Genomic DNA, 19964 nt, shown 5'->3' on the forward strand with positions numbered 1-19964 from the left:
TACATAACACCGGGGTGGGGCAACTGAAAATGTACATCTTTAGATACACCTATTGCTCAGCAAGGAGTTGATTGCTGAAAGTGACTGGCTTAGTCTTCGATTGAAATGACTTCAGTTAAAAAATAATGCACCCTTTTAATATGGCGTATTTAGCTATTTTATGTTTATTTTAACCATTTGAAGACAAATACAAGGATGAATTAAAGCATTAGTGAAATGCTTACCAGTTCTTTCTGCTTTTTAGTACAAATAGAAATGTCCAGCCTTTGTGACGTAGGCAAGAAATATGTAGTTTATGTAATAAATCGTCTTCAAATTGAATAAAACTGGACATTATCCCTCAAGGAAGGAATAATAAGTTGGTAACAGTAGAAAAAAACATTTCAGATCACTATTTAGTAGTTCTTTGTTCATTCATCAGCCTGCAATCGACATGTCAAAGAGTCCTTTAGCAAAATACCTAATCCCAAAGGTCTCCCGTGTCTCTATGCTATTGGGGTTCACGTCATTCGCTTTGTATAAAAAAGTCATCTATGTAAATCCTAACGCTAACATTTTTAGTCAAAAATATATTCATTTTGTGAACGTGAAGAGCAATGACATCTCAGACAAATGGGAATTTTGGCCACAGCTGTTGGCAAAGTTGTCGGTTTACATTTGGCACAACACATTTTGTATAGGCGCAGTCATTGGCAGTGCAAGTGCAGCTGGCACCAGGAAACCAAATGACAGCAATGGAAAATTCTTTGCCTCCTGCTGTACTTCAGTTGAAGACAGAGTTACCCAATGCTGCCCGATGTGCTGTAAAGGTGCAATGTGTGTGTTCCTGTAGAAGATGACGGTCTCCAATTACCAATCCAATGGACTACCAGTCTCATCTTGTAGTACATGCATCCCATAAGCCTCTGTTGCCAACAATTATATTTCTTTTTCCAGTGCAGCTCTCCAGTGAGCATTGACCTGAGCTCTCCTCTGGTTTAGAGTGGTTAAATATAGACCTACTCTCAGTCTCTTCTGGGAAAAAAAGTTAGATGGAGAAAGAGAGAGAGGGAGTGGGCGGAGAGAAACCAAGGGTATGAGGAATGGAGCGGAGAGGTAAACGGGCAGGTTGGTGAGGACAGAGAAACAACGTCTTATCCTCCTACATTCCAATAGTACGTAGCATTTTACCAAGACATCTTTTTAGATTTAAACTTTGATTCAAAGCAACTGCAAACCAAGTGAACTACGCCTCACAAACATAAAGAGACTTCTGATTCCTGCCTTGATGTCAGCATCTTGGAAAAAGCTAATGTTGTGTTTAATCTACACCTTTCGCTTGTCCCACTACATAAAGTGTAATTGGGAATGTTTTCCTTCCCTGATAACTTGTCTCAGTCTCTGCTTTGGACCTCAAATAAAGACGTATGGTAGGGTCACATTTGTTCTTGTCTTTCCCAACATTTTAGGGCCCATTATCTGGAGCAAAATGTAGCTCAAAGTTGTATCCACCATCATGGTTTCCTTCTGTTCTTGGCGCCTCGTCTTCTTTCCTTGATTGCGCATGAATAGCCTAATACATTAAAAGATTGTAATTGCCCAGCCATTTTAATTTGGTTCGATGCAGTCATTATCAGTTACTTTGGTATTGACATTGTCTTAAAGAAGTTATGCATTCTCACAGTGAACCAATTTTGCTTCCAATTTGCGTTGGACAGAGGGATGAGAGGGAGGCAATGACAGCCAGAGGTGAAGGCTGAGAGCTTGGAGATGAGACTGAAGTAGGCAGTGCAACGAGCAGGTGGAGAGACGAAGGGGGGGCAAAAAGAGAGGTGAAAATAGAGGAGAGATGGAAACCAAAGGCAGGCTAAGAGCCCCAACATCCCGGTAAAGCAGACTGATCTCCGGTCAGCTTCTAGAAAGTAGTCTGTCTCGCACCAGGTCTTCAAGCTAACAGGATCCTACATACTTCAGACACAGAGACAGATGGTACTAAAAATATCATCAATGAATTAAAATGTTTTCATCAGAAAAAGGGAACAGATTTCCAGCAACGCAAGAGACTTTTATGTCAGAGGTAGAAGGCCGATGGTTTTATGAACTCTTAAGGATGCCACCTATCGCAGGGCTTTCTTTCATAACGAGGAGCAGCAGTGTTTTACTTTACATCTCAGATGGTGTATTGACCTCCAATCCAACAAAGCTGACAGAAGAATCTAGGCTGTATATATGAATACACGCAAAAGCAGGGCATAATAGACAGTGAGATGTCTTTGAGATGTCTTTGTGTTCAGTTTGGCCCCCTTTATATTGCAAGTATAGAAATGTTGGTAAAATAACCAAAGATCCAATGCATACAAAAGCAGCTTTAGATTGCAGTCTTGATTTTCTTTCTGATCTTTTAAATGGCTCTTTTTAAAAGTAATGTCGTTTTTTGGTGTTCCAATCTTTTTTATGTTGTAATCGGGATTTGGTTAGTTTATTTTGCAACATTATTAGACAATTGAGTCAATTAAAAGTATTAAAATCTATTAAAAGTAATAATTTGTGGCCAGTACAACTAAGTCATCAAGACATTAACAAGGTCTTTGGGAAATCTATTTTGAATGTGCTACTTATCATTGAACATAACATTTAGTGACATTTTCCCTGGCTTATGTTTTTTACTTTTTCCTCAAAACAGTAAAAACATATTTAATGCTTGACCTTAAAATCTTACCCTGTTTTTGTTGTGAAATGTGTCCTCCTGCTGACCTTTAATTGGTTGCAGCTCCTCATACATAGCATCCCATGTCGTCAGTTTGATGAGAGGAAATGCCCTATGTTTTTCTGAATAAAGAGATGTTTGTTGGCTCGGCCTCTGACTCATTCACAGCTGTCTCTGTTTCTTTATTCAAATGCTACACATGTATAATGATATTCTGCACAGGAAAAGGGAGATTTCTTACCTCAACTTGTATTTGTTTCACATTTTAAAGCTGCCAGTGAGCCGTCCTTGTGTTTGCTTAGCAGCCCAGTGCATTACAGCCGCCATTTTGATGCTTCCTCAAGATGTCTGTCCCTTAATTCACGTCAGCGCTCACTGACTTTTCCTCCGAAGAGAGCTGTCGTGTTCTCCCCTGCACACTCCAGCTGTTACACAAGTACCACTTACTCACCGGATAGCTCAGATCCTGTGTACGAGATAAGCGGTTTTATTATCAGATGAGAGGGATGGGAATGTTCACAGGAAGGACCAGAGGACGGGGATGTATGCGTGCAGGGGCGGCCATCTTGAGACGACTTTAAAATGGAGGCTGACTGCTGTCTCATTGCAGAATGGCCCATTTCTCTGGCCTGCCTTTACATGTGTCAGTTAAACAGTGACGATACGTTGACTAATCCTGACTGAACACGTCTAGTAATGGCAACACAAAAACGGGAAATTGAGAAGCGGCTTCTTTCTCCGTAAAGAAATGACGGACCACGTGTCTGTATCTGTCCCTCCTAGAACTCTCTGCATGCAGTTTAATACTTGTGTCCCCAATGTTTGAACTAATATCTCTGTTTCTGTCTTTTTTTTTCTCTGTGTCTCTCCCTCTGTTCGTCTCTTCCTCATCCACAGGGCTTCTTGAAGAATGAGAGGGACAACGCCCTGCTGTCTGCCATCGAGGAGTCTCGCCGGAGGGTCAGTATCTGCCTAGTGTCTTATTGCTTGGTAACAAAAGCCAAATCTAAGACAACATTTAAACCCTAATGGAAGTATTGCAAAACCAACTTCTCAGGATTTTTTACATTTATACAGGTTCAATAGTTTACATTTCAAAGGAGAAGTATCCTCTTCAGTCACATACATTAGTGGATCTTTATATGCCTCATTTGGAGTTTAACAAAATCGGATGAGATCTGCAGTGTGTGTGAACATTGGCACATCAAACTATAGGAACACATAAAACATTTTTTTATAGTCATCTGTCCTTCTGGTGCAAACCTTTAGGGGATGGTTTTGAAATGGCTTCCCTGATGTGCAGAGCTAATACGCCCTGCGTTTAATTAGCTGCCGTTCCCATTATCTCCCCCTGCTCCCCGAGAGAGGCAAGAAAGGGACTTGTGTGCAAGGGTGGAAAACTCAAATGCATGCACTGATTAAAAAGAAAGTGTTAAAGATGTCCTTGCAGATTTCTGTGTGACTGCAGCACCTGTAATGTGGGCTATTGGTCTGCTAAGTGACATATTTAGTCGAGTTTAAGTTTTCCGGTCTCACTGCGATTACCTAACATGAATATAATCTCAATTAAATGATACCGATTTGTTCTTTTAAGGCAGATACCATTTGAGAGAGGAAAAGGGCTAATAACAATACTACTGACTGTATTCATGTTTTCATTAAACAATGTTTATAACAAGAATCTCTTCAATTTCACTGTAAGCAATTGTGAAAACGAGATTTGCTTTAATGGGACAACTTGCATAAAAAAAATAACCGTGTTGAGTCCTCTCTGTTCCACAAAGTGAGCATTGATATACTCTTTTTAAATGACTTCAAATGTTTCTTTCGTACACCCAATGTCTTCATTCTATCATAGTGTTTGACAGACTGCAGTAACTCAACAATGTTTAAATGAAACTCTCATCCGGGCAATGAACAGGTTAACCAAGTAAATGGTGGCTTGAGTCCACATTTGTGTCTCCCTGAGCTGGAGATGGGAGGGATTCAATTATCTCACGTTCCCATTATCTCCCTTTGAGTCTCTATGGAGTATAGAAATAGACGGCCCTGCGTCCTGGTGGAGTTGTACAATCTTGACGAGGGACTGCTGCTAAATGTGGTGCATGTGGAGATACGCCCCATTTATATAATGAACATCTATATTTCAATATGCTGCATGGGAGTTCCTGAGGTTGATGGCCACTACAGAGTTATGCTTGCATAAAATCAATCGCTATAATGTCTATGATGATGATGATGATGATGATGATGATGATGGTGATGCCAATATAGCCAACGTGTGCGTGTAAATACATTGATCACTTGATATTTAAGGCGAGGCATGTAGCTCTAATGATATAATTTAATATCATTAACATGGTGCTCAACTGTCCTGTTCTCTTGTTACAAAAGTGCTGCAGCTTTCAAGTCAAAACTGCTGCAGTATTATTTCTGTTTAATAAAGCTCAGTGATTAATATGCATGCTATATTCAAACATGCACAATGTAAGAATGTGGACACCTGGGTGCACTTATGCATGGAGTGTGACGGAGTACCTGTTCCCTGCTTTGTTCAGACCTTCCTGCTGGCTGAAGAGTACCACCGAGAGTCCATGCTGGTGCAGTGGGAGCAGGTGAAGCAGAGAGTGCTGCACACACTCCTCGGAGCCGGAGAGGACGCGCTGGACTTCAGTCAAGATGTGGAGGTACAGGAAACGCAACGCAGAGCTGTTTTAACAGGAAAGAGTAGACTTCAAAACATATATCGTTATTATTAGGGCTGCAAAATGAATTGAAAAGTTATGAAAATAGCTATTTGGACTCATGCAATATCCAAATCCAGTAAGTTCAATATTTGGTAAAGGCAACATTTGTGGGGAAATGGTTCTGAATGACGTGCTGTGGAGAAGTCCCGGCGGCCTACACACAGTACTCTACAGACCTAATAACATCTCCATGTCAGGTACAGATCCTCTTTAAAAATCAAACAATGATGATTTAAATATATTTTTTAATGATAATGTGAATAATGTTTCACAAATAGTCATGTTGCAAATAATATCTTATTTGCAATATCTGATAATATAATAGCAATTTGTCATTTCCCCCCCCAAATCCTGCCATATTGACCAAATGTGTCCTTAAACATAATAGGAAAGTTCCAATACACGCAACACTTGCTGCTGAAGTTTACATTCTTTGGCTTCACTTGGATTTTGTATATTGACGAGACTTATTTGTATGAGTAAATCAGCTCATCCGAAGTAGGTACACATACACGTTTGACTAGATCTATTTTAGTAAATGAATATGTTTAGTTAAAGAGATGCAGGTCCACAGCAGTTGCTTCTTTCTAATAATCAAAAGGCATTTTTTTGGCTTTTCTTAGTATTTTGCAGGATTTAAATTCCTAAAAAGCTCCATTGTAACAGTGTCAGCGTACTCCTCAGTTATAGTAACTTAGGCTGTGGATTGCGTAGAAAAGATTGATATATTAATTCTGTACAAAACATTCATTGAGCAGCAGTGTCATTTTGTTTCCAATTATTTTAGTCCCACACACAAAAAACATCTATACTAAATTATATTTTAACTTTTTGGACTGAATATGTCTACTTAAAAGAAAATCCAAATCTCTCAGGCTGATTCCTTGACACTGTGCGAGCTGTCTCCACTCATCAAAACTAACCAAAATAACATCTGAGACTTATCCCTTCTATTTGTATCTCCTCCCTAAGAGAAGTATACTACTTTCATCCTGTGGCAGCCTATCCCAGCATGCATTGGGCATAAAACAAGAAAGACTGTGGGATTGTCAAGTTAGACACAATTGACAGTTCAATTGGTAAATGATTGCAGTTTCTGTTGGTCCTAGCTTTATTTAACATTCTATTTATGATTTATTGACTTTCTCCCTTTATTGCTGTTTGTTGTAGCCCAGCTTTGTGAGTGAAGTGACCGCTCCAGGAAGAAGTGCACTGGACAGCGTGGAGGTGGCGTACGGACGACAGGTGAGTTGGCGCCAGTCTGATCATTTTGTTGTCCAGTATATCGAAACTCTATGTGAAGGCGAAGAGTTGAATTTAGTATAACGGTAAACAAATACAAAATAACTTCCATCGTATTTTGTCTCCGCACTGCTATGTCTTTTATTTCATTTTATTCTACCCACTACTCAGTTCAATATTTTTTGCAATTCTTTATTTAGAAAATAGTCGACAACATTTCACCATTTACAATGAAATAGACTTGCAGTTATAGGGTGACATCAAGGTGTGTAATAAGGAAGCAGCATGAACTTAAACCCTCCACTTCTCATTATCCTCTTTATTTATTCTTTTTTTTTTATGTGCACATTTTCTCATTTAAAGAATTGAGTTCAAGATTTAAAAATAGTGCTCTGGTAAACAAAATAATGAACCGTGACACAGTTTCCGACACAGTCAGACTGTTAAACAAACGTGGAAATGATATATCCTGCTGTGATGGCCTTGGTTAAATCTAATGAATACATTTGCTGTTAAATTGACTTAAATCTAAAGACAAAACCCACCTCTTGATTTGACTAAAGTGAGTGGAAAACATGGTGTCGAAGAGTCTGCTTGTGATGGTTCAGTTGAAATGGGGTCACAGCGAGCCAGGGAGAGGCAGATCAGACATATTGATTGATTGAGTGGAAGAGGGGGACTCTGGGTAATTCTCTCTCACTCTGTCTCTATCGTCCCTCGTCATCCCTCTGACCTTCTCTCTGCGTTTTTCTCCGATCTGAATTGAATGTGGCTTTACCTTTGACCATGTGTCGACACATTGCGTGCGGCGTGATTGGTCTAGTTTTTGTTATCCTCTTCGATGACCTTCTAAACATTGTCATCCTTTTTTTCTTGTTTTTTATCGTGAACCATTTCACTCGGTGGACATAGGTTTAGCTTTGACTTAATAGCTGGGGATGGAGTAGTAGGTGCATTGACAGTTTTAAACAACAACTACATTTTTAAAGTAACCTAGCGAGCTTATGGTCTTTTAACTTTTTCCCTCCTCTTTTTTGTCTTTTTCAGATTTACATTTTCAATGAGAAGATAGTGAATGGTCACATCCAGCCTAACCTGGGAGATCTATGTGCTTCTGTAGCAGAAAGCCTGGATGACAAGGTAAGATCATCTGCTATCAAACATTTATTTTTTCACATTTAATGATAAAGTCCTATAGCTACGTTTTGCTTGTTCTTTTTTTTTTAATGCACTCATTTATGTTACTGTTGCAGAACGTATCAGACATGTGGCTGATGGTGAAGCAGATGACTGATGTGTTGCTGGTTCCCGCCAAAGACACGCTCAAAAGTCGCATCTCTGTTGAAATGCAAATGGCCTTCGTACGCCAGGCGCTCAACTTCCTGGAGAACAGGTAACTGTGACTAAGTCAATCTGAATTAGCACTAGACGGATATTAGTTTAAATGTAAACTGCTCTCAGTGATGATGAACTCATTGAATACGTGTGTCTCCTCTCTTCCAGTTATAAAAACTATACCATGGTAACCGTGTTTGGGAACCTCCATCAGGCCCAACTAGGAGGAGTGCCAGGAACGTACCAACTAGTCCGCAGCTTCCTCAACATCAAACTGCCGGGGCCCCTGCCTGGCATGCAGGTGACGCAGATTATAAATGTCTCTTCTTTTAGTCGGTCAATGTGATTTAAGACCGTGCAATTTGTCACCGCTGTACTAAATAACTTTGTGTGCAACAGGACGGTGAGATCGAAGGCCACCCGGTGTGGGCCGTGATCTACTACTGTCTGCGCTGTGGAGATCTGAATGCAGCCATGCAGGTTGTGAACAGAGTGCAACATCAGCTAGGAGACTTCAAGACCTGGTTCCAGGAGTACATGACCAGCCCCGACAGGCGGTGAGAACACCTCCTTGTCTTTGTGTATTTGTAAATGTTAGGAAGGTTATACTTCAACATACTTTCCGACTCTTCCCTCCAGCCTCTCCCCGACTTCAGAGAACAAGCTTCGCCTGCACTACCGCAGAGTGCTGAGGAACAGCGCCGACCCCTACAAGAGAGCCGTCTACTGCCTGATCGGGAAATGTGACATCAGTGATAACCACGGAGAGGTGGCCGACAAGACGGAAGACTACCTCTGGCTGAAGGTACAGTATACCACTGTTTTCATTTAAACTAAACCATTAGCCAGTTGCCAGAGGAGAAGTTGGCCCAGTTTAGGATCGTCGATAACATTTCTAGGGCTGTCCTATTGGCATTTGTTTGACTTGTCTTGGTTTCACTGTATCCTAAAAGGAGTCTTCCTTGTTCTGTATCTTTGTGTCTGGCGTTTTGTCCCCGCAGTTGAACCAGGTGTGTTTTGATGATGACGGCAGCAGCTCTTCTCAGGACAGACTGACCCTGCCACAGCTGCAGAAACAGCTGCTGGAGGACTACGGTATGGATCTGCATTTCTGTCAAAACTTTACAAATATTCAAAATGTCTTACGTTACCCTCCCCACCTACCTCTGTTCCATTTCCATTCTCTTCCACTGGATAGTCATTGAGAAGCTGTTGCAAAGGGAGAACAGGCAAAGATGTGTGCATGCTTTCTTTTATCTAAACATTGTTTGGAAATGTCTCTTGAGGTTTTATTACCCTATATTTAAAAAGAGCCAGAACAGGTTCAAATTGTGCAGCTCTGGCTGTAAAGAAGGTAGATGTAATCAAATTACATCAGTCGACCACATGTTTCCTGTCTGCTCAGAATATTGATCTAAAAAGTAGCAGCAAATTCTGAACCTTTTGAGTTTGTTAAAAAGTTAACCAGAATTTGTGTCTGAATAAATGTCTAAACTGCAACATGTAGGAATAGCAACACACTCTCGCAGCTTTTGTGCTTGTGATTCAGACAAGAGGGTTTAATTACTTGTCAGTGCCACAACTGCCAGTCACCTGCTGCCTGCGCGGAAAATGAAAGCCCGCCTCCCACGCCGTCTCTCCAAAGGCTTATCAAGCGCCTTCAGGAAAGAAACAGCTGCAGCTTAAACTCTCGCCCGACAGCGCGTCCTCCAGGCTGACTCACACTGTTCCCCTGATTTCTCTTTAAAAAGGCTGTGTCCTTGATGTCTCATCACAATGAGGATCACAAGGGGGGATAAGAGGGCACACTTTCAGTCTCTCCACAGACGCTTTCATGATGTTGCACATGAAAAATGACAACAGTGCTTTTGTTAATGCTGCAAAACTAGCTCTAGTCTACATCGCGCCATAAAAGGGCTTAAAATATAATTCTAGACTCCAATAGATATAAGAGATAATCTGTATACAACAAACGTTAAAAATGACTGACAAGCACATTTGATTATGGCATCGGTAGCATGTTATCATTTCCCATCCTAAGTGATGATGAGCCTACTTTGAACACATTTCAAAATAAAACTCCCCTCTTAAGCAACCACCTCCTCCTGATACATAACACAAAAGCGAGGTACGGGCATTAGGCCTTCCCTCCCACAGACTGAGAAAGCACCCTTTTCTCCCCTGGGTGTTTCCTTCTCCACACGCCGGCCCTGCTCCGTTCTGATAAGGCTGCTCTCCTCTCCCGTCTGCCCCGCCTCGCTCCCTGTGCTCGTTGGGAAGGACAGCCTCGGGCCTCATTCTGTTTTCGCTCATGTCTGGCAGTGTTCCTTGTTGTCCTCCATCTTGCCTCACAGCGGGGCGTCAAGCCCAAAGCCTCTCTTCATTTCTCTCACATACTGCCAGAGCTCTCCAGCCTCGTCTGTTCTGCTTCTCCGTTCTTCGCTCACTCACGCGTCTCTGTCCTCCTCTTTTCTCCTTCCACCCGTTCCCTCTCTTTCCTCCCACAGATTTCCATCCTCTTGCTCCTGTTCTCTTCTCCTTTGCATTTGTTCTTTCTCATTTCTTGTTTGCGCAACCCGTTGCCGCCCTCCCCCACACTCTTATCTCTCTTCCTTCGTCCTTTTTCTCCTCTTCATCGCTCCCTCCCTCTCTCCTTCTCTCATGCGCTTTCCCTTTTTGAACTAAAGTGCTGTAAGTCTGAGATAAGGCTATGAAACGGCTGACATGGTCCACCCTGCTCTACTCAAACTTTCTGCCAGCGAGAGGATTAAGGATTATAATTAAAAAAGTAAACTTGATGACTAAGTACCTGCGCTTGACAGAATGTTTTCAATTTCTCACATGTTAGTTGCCGTAGCAACTGTCAACAGCTGAGCTGGCATTTATGGACCTGGAGTTAAATTGGTATTATAATAAAATAATTTAAATAAGGGCAATTGAGAGAGTTTCTATATGAAGCGTCAGACAGTCATCAATTCCTTTTGTATCAAACAGACATCATTATTATTCTTGATTCAACAGCCTTTCTGTACAGACTGTTTGATTGACAGGTCCCTCCTCTCTGCCGGAGTGTACGAACTCTAGTTCCGGTCACCTCTGGATTGTCCTTCTTTCTTTTTTTAAATGCCCCAAAAACACTTTGATGTCATCTTGTGAACGTTCTCAAATTAATAGAAAATGTGTTGAAGAATGGAAGTGTTGTCCTTTTTCCCATTACCAGTTCCTTTTTTCCTCATGATTAAATGAAACAATCAAAATCATTGTCTCACCGTTGCCCTTGGTGGTCCTATGCCTCATTTCCGCTGGAGAGTTTGGCTTGACATGACTTAACTTAATTAGACAATGGGATGGTCTGTTTCTTCATTTCATTTTCAACTACAGATAGTTCCAGATTGTCAGTCAAAAGCAAGAACGACAGCTCTTGAAACAGCCTTGACATTTCCATCATTGTCAACACTACGCTAGCCACTTGGAGTATTTCAGGCTGCCATTTTTTCAACTCAAGTAAATAATTGTGGCTCCTTATGATTAGTAGATCAATCAGTGGTCTTCAGTGTTTTTACTCCACAAAAATTACCAGGTACTTTTCTCAGAGTAAATGTGGACAAATCTGACGTTTCAGTAATGCTGAAACACTTCCACACTTAGACTGATATCCAACCTAACCCCCTTTCTCTTATCTTGTGTCCAACAGGAGAGTCTCATTTCTCCGCCAGCCAGCAGCCCTTCCTGTATTTCCAGGTGTTGTTCCTGACGGCTCAGTTCGAGGCGGCCGTGGCCTTCTTGTTCCGCGCCGAGAGGCTCCGGAGTCATGCTGTGCACGTGGCGCTGGTGCTGTACGAGCTGCGGCTGCTGCTGAAGTCGTCTGGCCAGAGCGCTCAGCTGTGTGAGTGTAACCAGCGTCTTTCTGTAGGGGGGTGCAGACACTTGAGACATACATTTTAATTAAGCAAAATGTGATTACCTTTTCTCTGCAGTGAGCCAGGAGCACGGAGACCCTCCCATGGTTCGCCGCCTGAACTTCATCCGTCTGCTCATGCTGTACACCCGCAAGTTTGAGTCCACTGACCCTCGGGAAGCCCTGCAGTACTTCTACTTCTTACGGTAAGTGCGCCCACACTCGTACATGGACACCGTCTATTTCTCCCCTATTTTATAAAGATAATTGGTAAGGTGGTTCTCTAAGAGATGTGAGTCAGATATGACTCGGCTATTGCTATCTAGTGATGTTCACGACGATGCCTCGGTCTCCAATTCTTATTCTTTTTCTCTCTGCAGCAATGAGAAGGACACCCAGGGAGAAAACATGTTCATGCGATGTGTCAGTGAACTGGTTATTGAGAGTCGAGAGGTGAGTGACCACATTAACACGGAGACCTTCTGGCCTATACTTGTGCCGATTGCAACACAGGTAATGTGTAACTGATACACAGGTGCCCACTAGACCAGTGAGGGCCCCCCCAAATGACTCCTGTTGGAAGTTGCGCCCCACACACACACACACACACACACACACACACACACACACACACACACACACACACACACACACACACACACACACAACAGCGGTAATTAGAGTTTAAAAGTCTCAAAAATGCTACAACTACTGTCTCAAACTGGATGAATGTGAAGTATTGTGTTAAAGGACGATGAAAGCGTAATTAAGGAGCACTATTGGAGTGACTTTGATGGCTATTGGACTCAGGATTAATTCATTTGGATTCCCGCTGTATGAAGAAATTAAAGGACGGAGCAAGTGGAAACAATTCACAAAGGGATTAAACTGTTTAAAACACATTCTCAAAGTAAGCCGGATTTTGCCGATGTGTTTATGTGGATTCAAAAGTCGTAAATAATCCACAAAACGGAGGAGACCGATCTGATCGGAGCAACTGTGACAAATAATCCAACTGAAACCGGCATGGACGATGACTATGTTTTAAAAATGCGCTTATCCAGAAAAGCCTGGTTTGGACACTTTACGGGCAGAAGAAACATTTCTATTAAAGAAAGAATTATACATTTCTGTCTTTGTATGCCTTTAATAGCTACTAACTTGAATTGTTATTCAAATTAATTAATCAATTATTTGGGATATTTTATTGTAATGTAGAGACAAGGCTTTTAGTGACAATCATGTATTGCTTTACAATTATATGTAAAAAAATTAAATAAAAAATCTAAATATAATATTTGGCCTCAAACCATGTGAGGCCTGGCGCCCCCCCTGCACCCTCCAGGTTGGGAACCACTGCACTAGACGATGGGTCAGCTGATGTAACTGTCAGTAGATCCATTATGGAGCCTTGTTCCTTTAACAAGGTCAGAGCAGATATCCATTTGAATGTTTTTCTTTGTTCCCGATCAATCCAATACTTCAGTTACTTTGGGGTGGGAACACAAATATGGTTTTTACCCCAAGAAGAACAGTATTTGTTGCACAGTTTGATTAATTTGAAAACAAAGAGTTTTACAGCAACACATTCTAAAACCTTTCCCTCGGTAGATGGTGGAGAAGGATGTTTTGTTTCTTAGAATTCAAAATATAAGTGTACTAAATATAACTAACTGGAAAAGCCTTTTATTATAATGCATTTCAGAAAAGAGACTGAATGTGATGAGCTTCACAATGTAGAATGTATTATAGGGTTGTAGTTGTTGTCATAAATGTGTTTCTGGTGTTGCAGTAAATAACTTTTTGATTTCTTCTTCTACAGTTTGACATGCTGTTGGGGAGGTTAGAAAAGGACGGCAGCAGAAAGGTGGGTCCATTGTGTTCTCTCCACCTCCCTCCATCATCTCTGTGGTCGTGTTTCTTAAACACACGTTCACATGTCTCCTCTCTTTGTCCCTGCTCTGTGTGGGGCCGTTCAGTCAGTCCGAGGTAGACGGTGGTCCTTCTGTATTCCACTGTCCTGGATTAAAAAGCTCTTTATTGGAGCTCTCTTTCACTTCCTACGTTTCTTCACTGTGCCTCCAGTACTGTGCTCGGCACTCGAGGGCCTGGTCACTCCGTCAGCTACACACTGACTGCTCAAGGGTTACGCTGGTTATTTGTATTCCACAGTTTGTGATCCTAAGTTTAGGGTGCACAACACTACCAATGGGTATTATGAAGGCAACCCCAACATTTAGTATAATACAGTTAATGTGGCACTAAGATCAATCCACAAAAGAAACGAGTCGGCATCAATGTTGAAATAAAGAACAATGTTGACTCTTGCAGTAAATCAGATGTCTATATGTTGTTGACACCTCAGTCATTAGCATTTGGAGTCAGAGTCAGACCGATGATAGTTACTCTCTGCTTTATCATTAGAACTGTCCATGCCTAATCTCACTCTGATCCCCTCCCCCTCCCCCTCCTCCTCCTCCTCCTCCTCCTCCTCCTCCTCCTCCTCCTCCTCCTCCTCCTCCTCCTCCTCCTCCTCCCCTGTAGCCTGGAGTGATAGATAAGTTTGCCGGGGACACCAGAGCCATCATCAGTAAAGTGGCTCTCGAGGCCGAGAACAAGGGTCTGTTTGAGGAGGGGGTCAAACTGTACGAGCTGGCCAAGGTGAGCACGTCTTTCTCTGTGACCTCTGCATCTGTTCTCTACACTCTTTATTCCTTCCATTCATTTATTGTTATTTAATGATTATGTTACACATTATAAATGCCTGCAAGATGGCTGCTGAAGGTTAATGTTTTTCCAGCCACTTAATAAATAACCACTGTTTTTTGGCAGGTGACATTGACTAGTGTTTGACGGTTAGAGGGTGCTAATTGTGTTGGGTTTTCCAAACGGCTCACGGCTCCTTCCTCCTGTCTCCGTGTAGAACCCAGATAAGGTATTGGAGTTGATGAACAGGCTGCTGAGTCCGGTCATTGCTCAGGTCAGCGCTCCTCAGTCCAACAAGGAGAGGCTAAAAAACACCGCAGTGGCTATAGCTGAGAGGTTAGCGCACATGCATACAATGCACTGGTTTAAATCTGAACTAATAGCATTATATAAAAACTGAATATGTTGTGTTTCCTCTGCAGGTACCGCTCTCAGGGCGTATCAGGAGACAAGTCTGTGGATAGTACTTTCTACCTGCTGTTAGACCTGACAACGTTCTTCGATGAGTACCACGCAGGACACGTGGACCGGGCCTACGATGTGAGTGCAACCCAACACTTCCCCTAAAGTACCATCTTACATACTTTGTGACACCATGATCTATTGGACTGATGGAGTGATGGACTCATGATCTCCTCTGTTTCTCTCTCAGGTGATGGAGCGGTTAAAGCTTCTTCCTCTCAGTCAGGACAGTGTGGAGGAGCGAGTGGCTGCTTTCAGGAACTTCAGTGATGAGGTGACTTGAAGATCTCTGCACACTCTCCAGCCTTTTCCCAATACACAGCATTCTCCTTTTACTCTTTCTAAAAATGTCTTATGTCCCTCAGGTGCGCCACAACCTGTCTGAGGTGCTGTTAGCCACCATGAACATCCTGTTTACGCAGCACAAACGCCTGAAGGGGGCGCCAGCGGGCACACCAGGGCGACCCCAGAGGAACGCAGAGGACAGAGACATGGTGAGGCATGAAGGAGATGTATAGTAAATCAGAGCATGGTAGAAACTGTATTTGCAAGGTCCTTACTCACATTGATACTTTGGAATTAAAAAATTGCAATATAACCTCTTACCATGACATAAACAGAAATATCTTCTTGCTAAGAATCATTTTAATGTTCTTCTTTAAAAACTGTAACAAAAAATGGAGAATGTTAATTAAAAAATATAATTTTCATTGCTATTCTTAAAGAAAATGTGCTACTGTTTTATAAATTCAAACGTCAATCATATTGGGTTTTTTTTATTCACAAAACAGAAGAAGTAGTTTAACCCTGTATGTCTTTGTTCTTCTTCTTCTTTGACCTCCTCCTGCTTCTCTTTCTGCATACAGCAACTGCGCAACCAGGCCAGAGCCCTGATCACCTTTGCTGGTATGATCCCCTACAACATGGCCGGGGACACCAACGCAAGACTGGTGCAGATGGAACTACTGATGAACTGATGCAACATCAACACACACACTCACACACGCTCTCACACTCACACACATTCAGAGCTACAAAGAGAAAGGTTTTTGCAGACAGTCACAATCACTTTTCCATTTACCGTTTTCTTTTGTATAAAATAATTTCATCATCGTTTGTTTTTTTAAAGATACATCCTTATATCACCCCTCTTTTTGTTCTTTATTCCTTTTTTTCAGTTTTGTTGTTTAACATTTGTATGTTTGTTGATTTGGAATAAAAAAAACAAGTTTACTTTCAGTTGTCTTTTCATTTGAAACCACTAAATGTTCATTACGTTTCCTTTTTTTCTCATTTTGCCTCAGTTTTATAATTAATTTCCCTCAGTTAAAAACCCCCCATTGTTTCATGTGCCAGACTGTCATCTTGTTCATCTGTAATCCATTTGCCCTTCAAATTGGACAGTTATAATATAAATGTTATAGTGACAACATTTGCATTAATAACATTGGGCTCGGTACAGAGCGAACTCTATCATTGTCGTCATCTATCCATGGAGTGGAGCAATGATGGAGGATTTTCAGATATAGATACTTTCTAATTAAAATGGAGCATGTCAGCGTCTTCCTGGTCCTGAGAGTTGCAGGCTGTCCTTGTTTCCGAGGACTGCTCTCAGTATCTGTGACACTCCTGTCCCCCGGCTTCAGGTCTGTCTCTGTATCAGAGGGGTGGGTAAAGGAAAGGACACTTTTTCTCTTGATAGATCATTAGGTTTCAGAATATTTGACGAAAAAAAGTTGTAGTGTGCTGGTTCTTACGTTTTCTTTAAGAAAAGCTGCCTGTTTTATTATTATTGTTTTGATGGATTGTCCTTCCATTTTGGCGCTACGTATTTTCCTGTTGAGGATATTGCAAATGTGTGAAAAATGCTATTCCTCCTTTTTTTTTTTTTAAGTTTGCTAGACTTACGGGTCATGGTTAATTTGGCCTCAAATGTCTCGCTTGAAGAAAAGGCCCTAGCAACCTTACAGAGCACCATAGTAACTACCTAACACCCTTTGGAATCTAAACGCCCAATAAATATCTAGCAACAGAAGACATTAAGCTATCGTTTGGCTGGTGTTTGCAAGCCCCCAAGCACATGCAAATCTTCAGAAACAATCACCCGTCGTCCCTTCTGTTAAATGTGTGGCCCTCACTCTGTCCTTCAGTCTGGCCTGAGAGAACACAGATGGAGGCTCATTCTGTCTTGGCTGCTCCACATAACTGCACAGAGACGTGAGGTTCATCCACGGCCACAGACCAAGCTGAGCCAAGCACTATGGCACCCGTGCTGTTGAACTGCTTTCCAATGCTGCGAGCAGAGACGCAGCACTGCCCCTGCAACACTTCATATTATGCCCCACAATCAAAAAATCCCCTGGCACATAAACGACATCCTAGTTGCTGTCCGAAACTAAAGTGAGATGCTGATTATGTCGCTATTATTAGATGCTTTTACTGTCAGCATTTGTTGATCAAGTGTGCTGCACACTCCGGAAAATGATGCCTCTTCCAATGTTTTTTGTCAGGGATGCAGTATTCTCTGGGAATCAATATTCATTATATAATATTCCAATAATGAAATTATAGCTGACAAATGATCTGTTGTTAATATACAACAACATTGCTTTAATCACTTTAAAAGCTAGGTATCTATACACTACCAGAGGGAGACAACACAAATGCAATTCCCAAAACTATGTGAGATTATACTTTTAATAGTCTTATCGTAATGGTCACAAGAAGCACGATTATCAGTTATTCAAAGGAAGAACTCGATAAATGCATCCCCACTTGTTGTACTGCCTGCCGTGTGTGTGTGTGTGTGTTTTTCATCCAGCAGCAGAAGCCCTGCCTGCCTCTCAGGTGTGTGTGCTGCAGCTGGTGTTGTGAATCAGGCCGATGACAGACACCTCCTAAAACCCGGCTATTTCACAACACCAGGGTGGCACCGCACCACTGACGACGAGACGAAGAATCCCACATGATGCTGCTGAGGGGGCCAGTACAAATCAAGTCTGAAGTATTAGTCCAGCACCAAATGCACACAGGGTGCATTTAAAACGAGTTTAACTGTGATGTTCTTTATATTTGTAGGATTATATTTACTCCTGATTATATGGTCATATCATTATTATTTCGCTCATTCCCTCAGATATAATAACTATTATGTGTTCAATCAAGATACATACTTTCAGTTAGGAGACAAAACGAAGTTACATTCATTTAAACACTGACTTTTTTATAAACCTTCCTAAACTTGTTGAATCTGTTTTGCTTTGTTAATAAATATTAACAATTTTCTCTGACGATTCTGTTGTGTTGCTGTTTGCCGTTGTGAGGTGCTTTAAGATGATCATTAAGAGCTTATTTCAACTTCAAAGACAAACTAGGCAGCAAAAGAAGTAGAAAAGTATGATCAGTAAACTAAAGCTTTCAAGATGTGTTGTGAGGTTTCAATGCAGTGATTGAACTGTTTGATATGCTAATGAAATCCACTCCGCAGAGATGGGAGTCTCGAGGTGTATGAACACACACCCTGCTCAATGTTGTGGATAATGGGATGCTTCTGAACTAAGAATAGATTGTTTTTATAGGCAGCCATTTGTAACCGTTTCTTCATCCTTTGTGTAATTTATCCCATCTGAATATTTGTAGACCATTTTATATTTGTTTACCATGAAGGATCTATCAGAGAATGAGGATTTGGTGAAGCCAGCACTAATAGAAAAGAAACCGATACAACACACTGTATTATCTCAGGTCATATGATCTGCTGCAAACCTGCCTCATCCATCATGGTGTCTCCCTTGACAAAAAAAGAATTCTGGCTTTGATCTGTCCTATCAAAGACAGATGGCCTGCACCCAAAAAGGAAAGTGGCCTGCCTCATGATGTCTGCGAATATGGACTGTGGATTCCGGGTGTGCCGAGTTGGCACTGTAGGAAATACAGTGACCCATTTATGGCTTTCCCTAAAGACACCCAGACAGTCCCACACTGTTTGACCTGCTGACCCTAAAAAAAGGTTTTATTTATGTATTCCAACTCCCTTTAGTAAATGTTCTATCCAAAAATAAGTTATCTTAGAGATTCCCCAATACAGACATTTAGTTTGAGGTGTAGTGGACATGTAATTAGAGGTGGAAAGTAACTAAGTACATTCACCAAGGTACTGTACTTACAGTAAGTACAATTTTGAAATTCTTGTACTTTGCTCGACTATTTCCATTTTATGCTACTTTGTACTTCTAAGTCATTAAAACTAGCTTCACCTTTACCAGCTTTGATAATGCTTTACTGCATCAATAAATATAATCAAAACATATATATTATTCTGAAATGGAACATTTGCATAATAAGTACATTTTGATGCCAATACTTTTGTACTTTTACTTGAGGAACATTTTAAATCCAGGACTTTTATTTCTAACAGAGTATTCCTACATTCTGGTACTTCTACTTTTACTCAAGTACAAGATCTGAGTACTTCTCCCATCTTTGCATGTAAGATTCATAATTCCTTTTTAATTGTAGTGCTATTTCACATACTGAAGTAGTAAGGGGGTAAACTTTCCAAATTACTAAACCACTTTGGCCAGTAGTGACATCTACAGGAAAATATCAGCATTGTGTGTCTAAAACTAATGTTTGGTAAGTGCACAGTGCAGAGGTCTGTGGGGGTTTCTGTTTCAGACAGAGGTGGAAGACATACTCAGATTATTTACGTAAGTAAAAGGATTAATTCTACAGTGTAAAAATACTCAGTTACAAGTCCTGCAATCATAATTGTACTAAAGTAAAAACAATATTAACACTAAAAAATACTTGAAGTACCAAAAGTAAATGTACTCGTTATGCAAAATGGCCATTTTATCAAAGATATGTGTGCATTTATGTGTTCAAC

The 19964-nt window shown here is 41.2% G+C and overlaps 1 protein-coding gene across 1 annotated transcript in view; it reads left to right on the top strand.

Annotated features, from left to right (window-relative positions):
• Positions 1-16309, top strand: part of nup93 (nucleoporin 93) — a 35975-nt gene extending 19666 nt beyond the window's left edge. Inside the window, exons 4-22 of the mRNA XM_034085917.2 lie at positions 3584-3646; positions 5245-5373; positions 6604-6678; positions 7723-7815; positions 7929-8068; positions 8179-8311; positions 8410-8567; positions 8650-8815; positions 9012-9105; positions 11705-11896; positions 11988-12114; positions 12289-12361; positions 13731-13775; positions 14453-14569; positions 14832-14950; positions 15037-15154; positions 15267-15350; positions 15442-15570; positions 15943-16309. Of these exons, the coding sequence (XP_033941808.1) occupies positions 3584-3646; positions 5245-5373; positions 6604-6678; positions 7723-7815; positions 7929-8068; positions 8179-8311; positions 8410-8567; positions 8650-8815; positions 9012-9105; positions 11705-11896; positions 11988-12114; positions 12289-12361; positions 13731-13775; positions 14453-14569; positions 14832-14950; positions 15037-15154; positions 15267-15350; positions 15442-15570; positions 15943-16053 (2166 nt within the window). The 3' untranslated portion in view covers positions 16054-16309. The remainder of the gene's footprint in view (positions 1-3583; positions 3647-5244; positions 5374-6603; positions 6679-7722; positions 7816-7928; positions 8069-8178; positions 8312-8409; positions 8568-8649; positions 8816-9011; positions 9106-11704; positions 11897-11987; positions 12115-12288; positions 12362-13730; positions 13776-14452; positions 14570-14831; positions 14951-15036; positions 15155-15266; positions 15351-15441; positions 15571-15942) is intronic.
• The last annotated feature ends 3655 nt before the right edge of the window (positions 16310-19964 follow it).

This window comes from Pseudochaenichthys georgianus, chromosome 6, assembly GCF_902827115.2.
Source record: "Pseudochaenichthys georgianus chromosome 6, fPseGeo1.2, whole genome shotgun sequence".
Taxonomy (NCBI): domain Eukaryota; kingdom Metazoa; phylum Chordata; class Actinopteri; order Perciformes; family Channichthyidae; genus Pseudochaenichthys; species Pseudochaenichthys georgianus.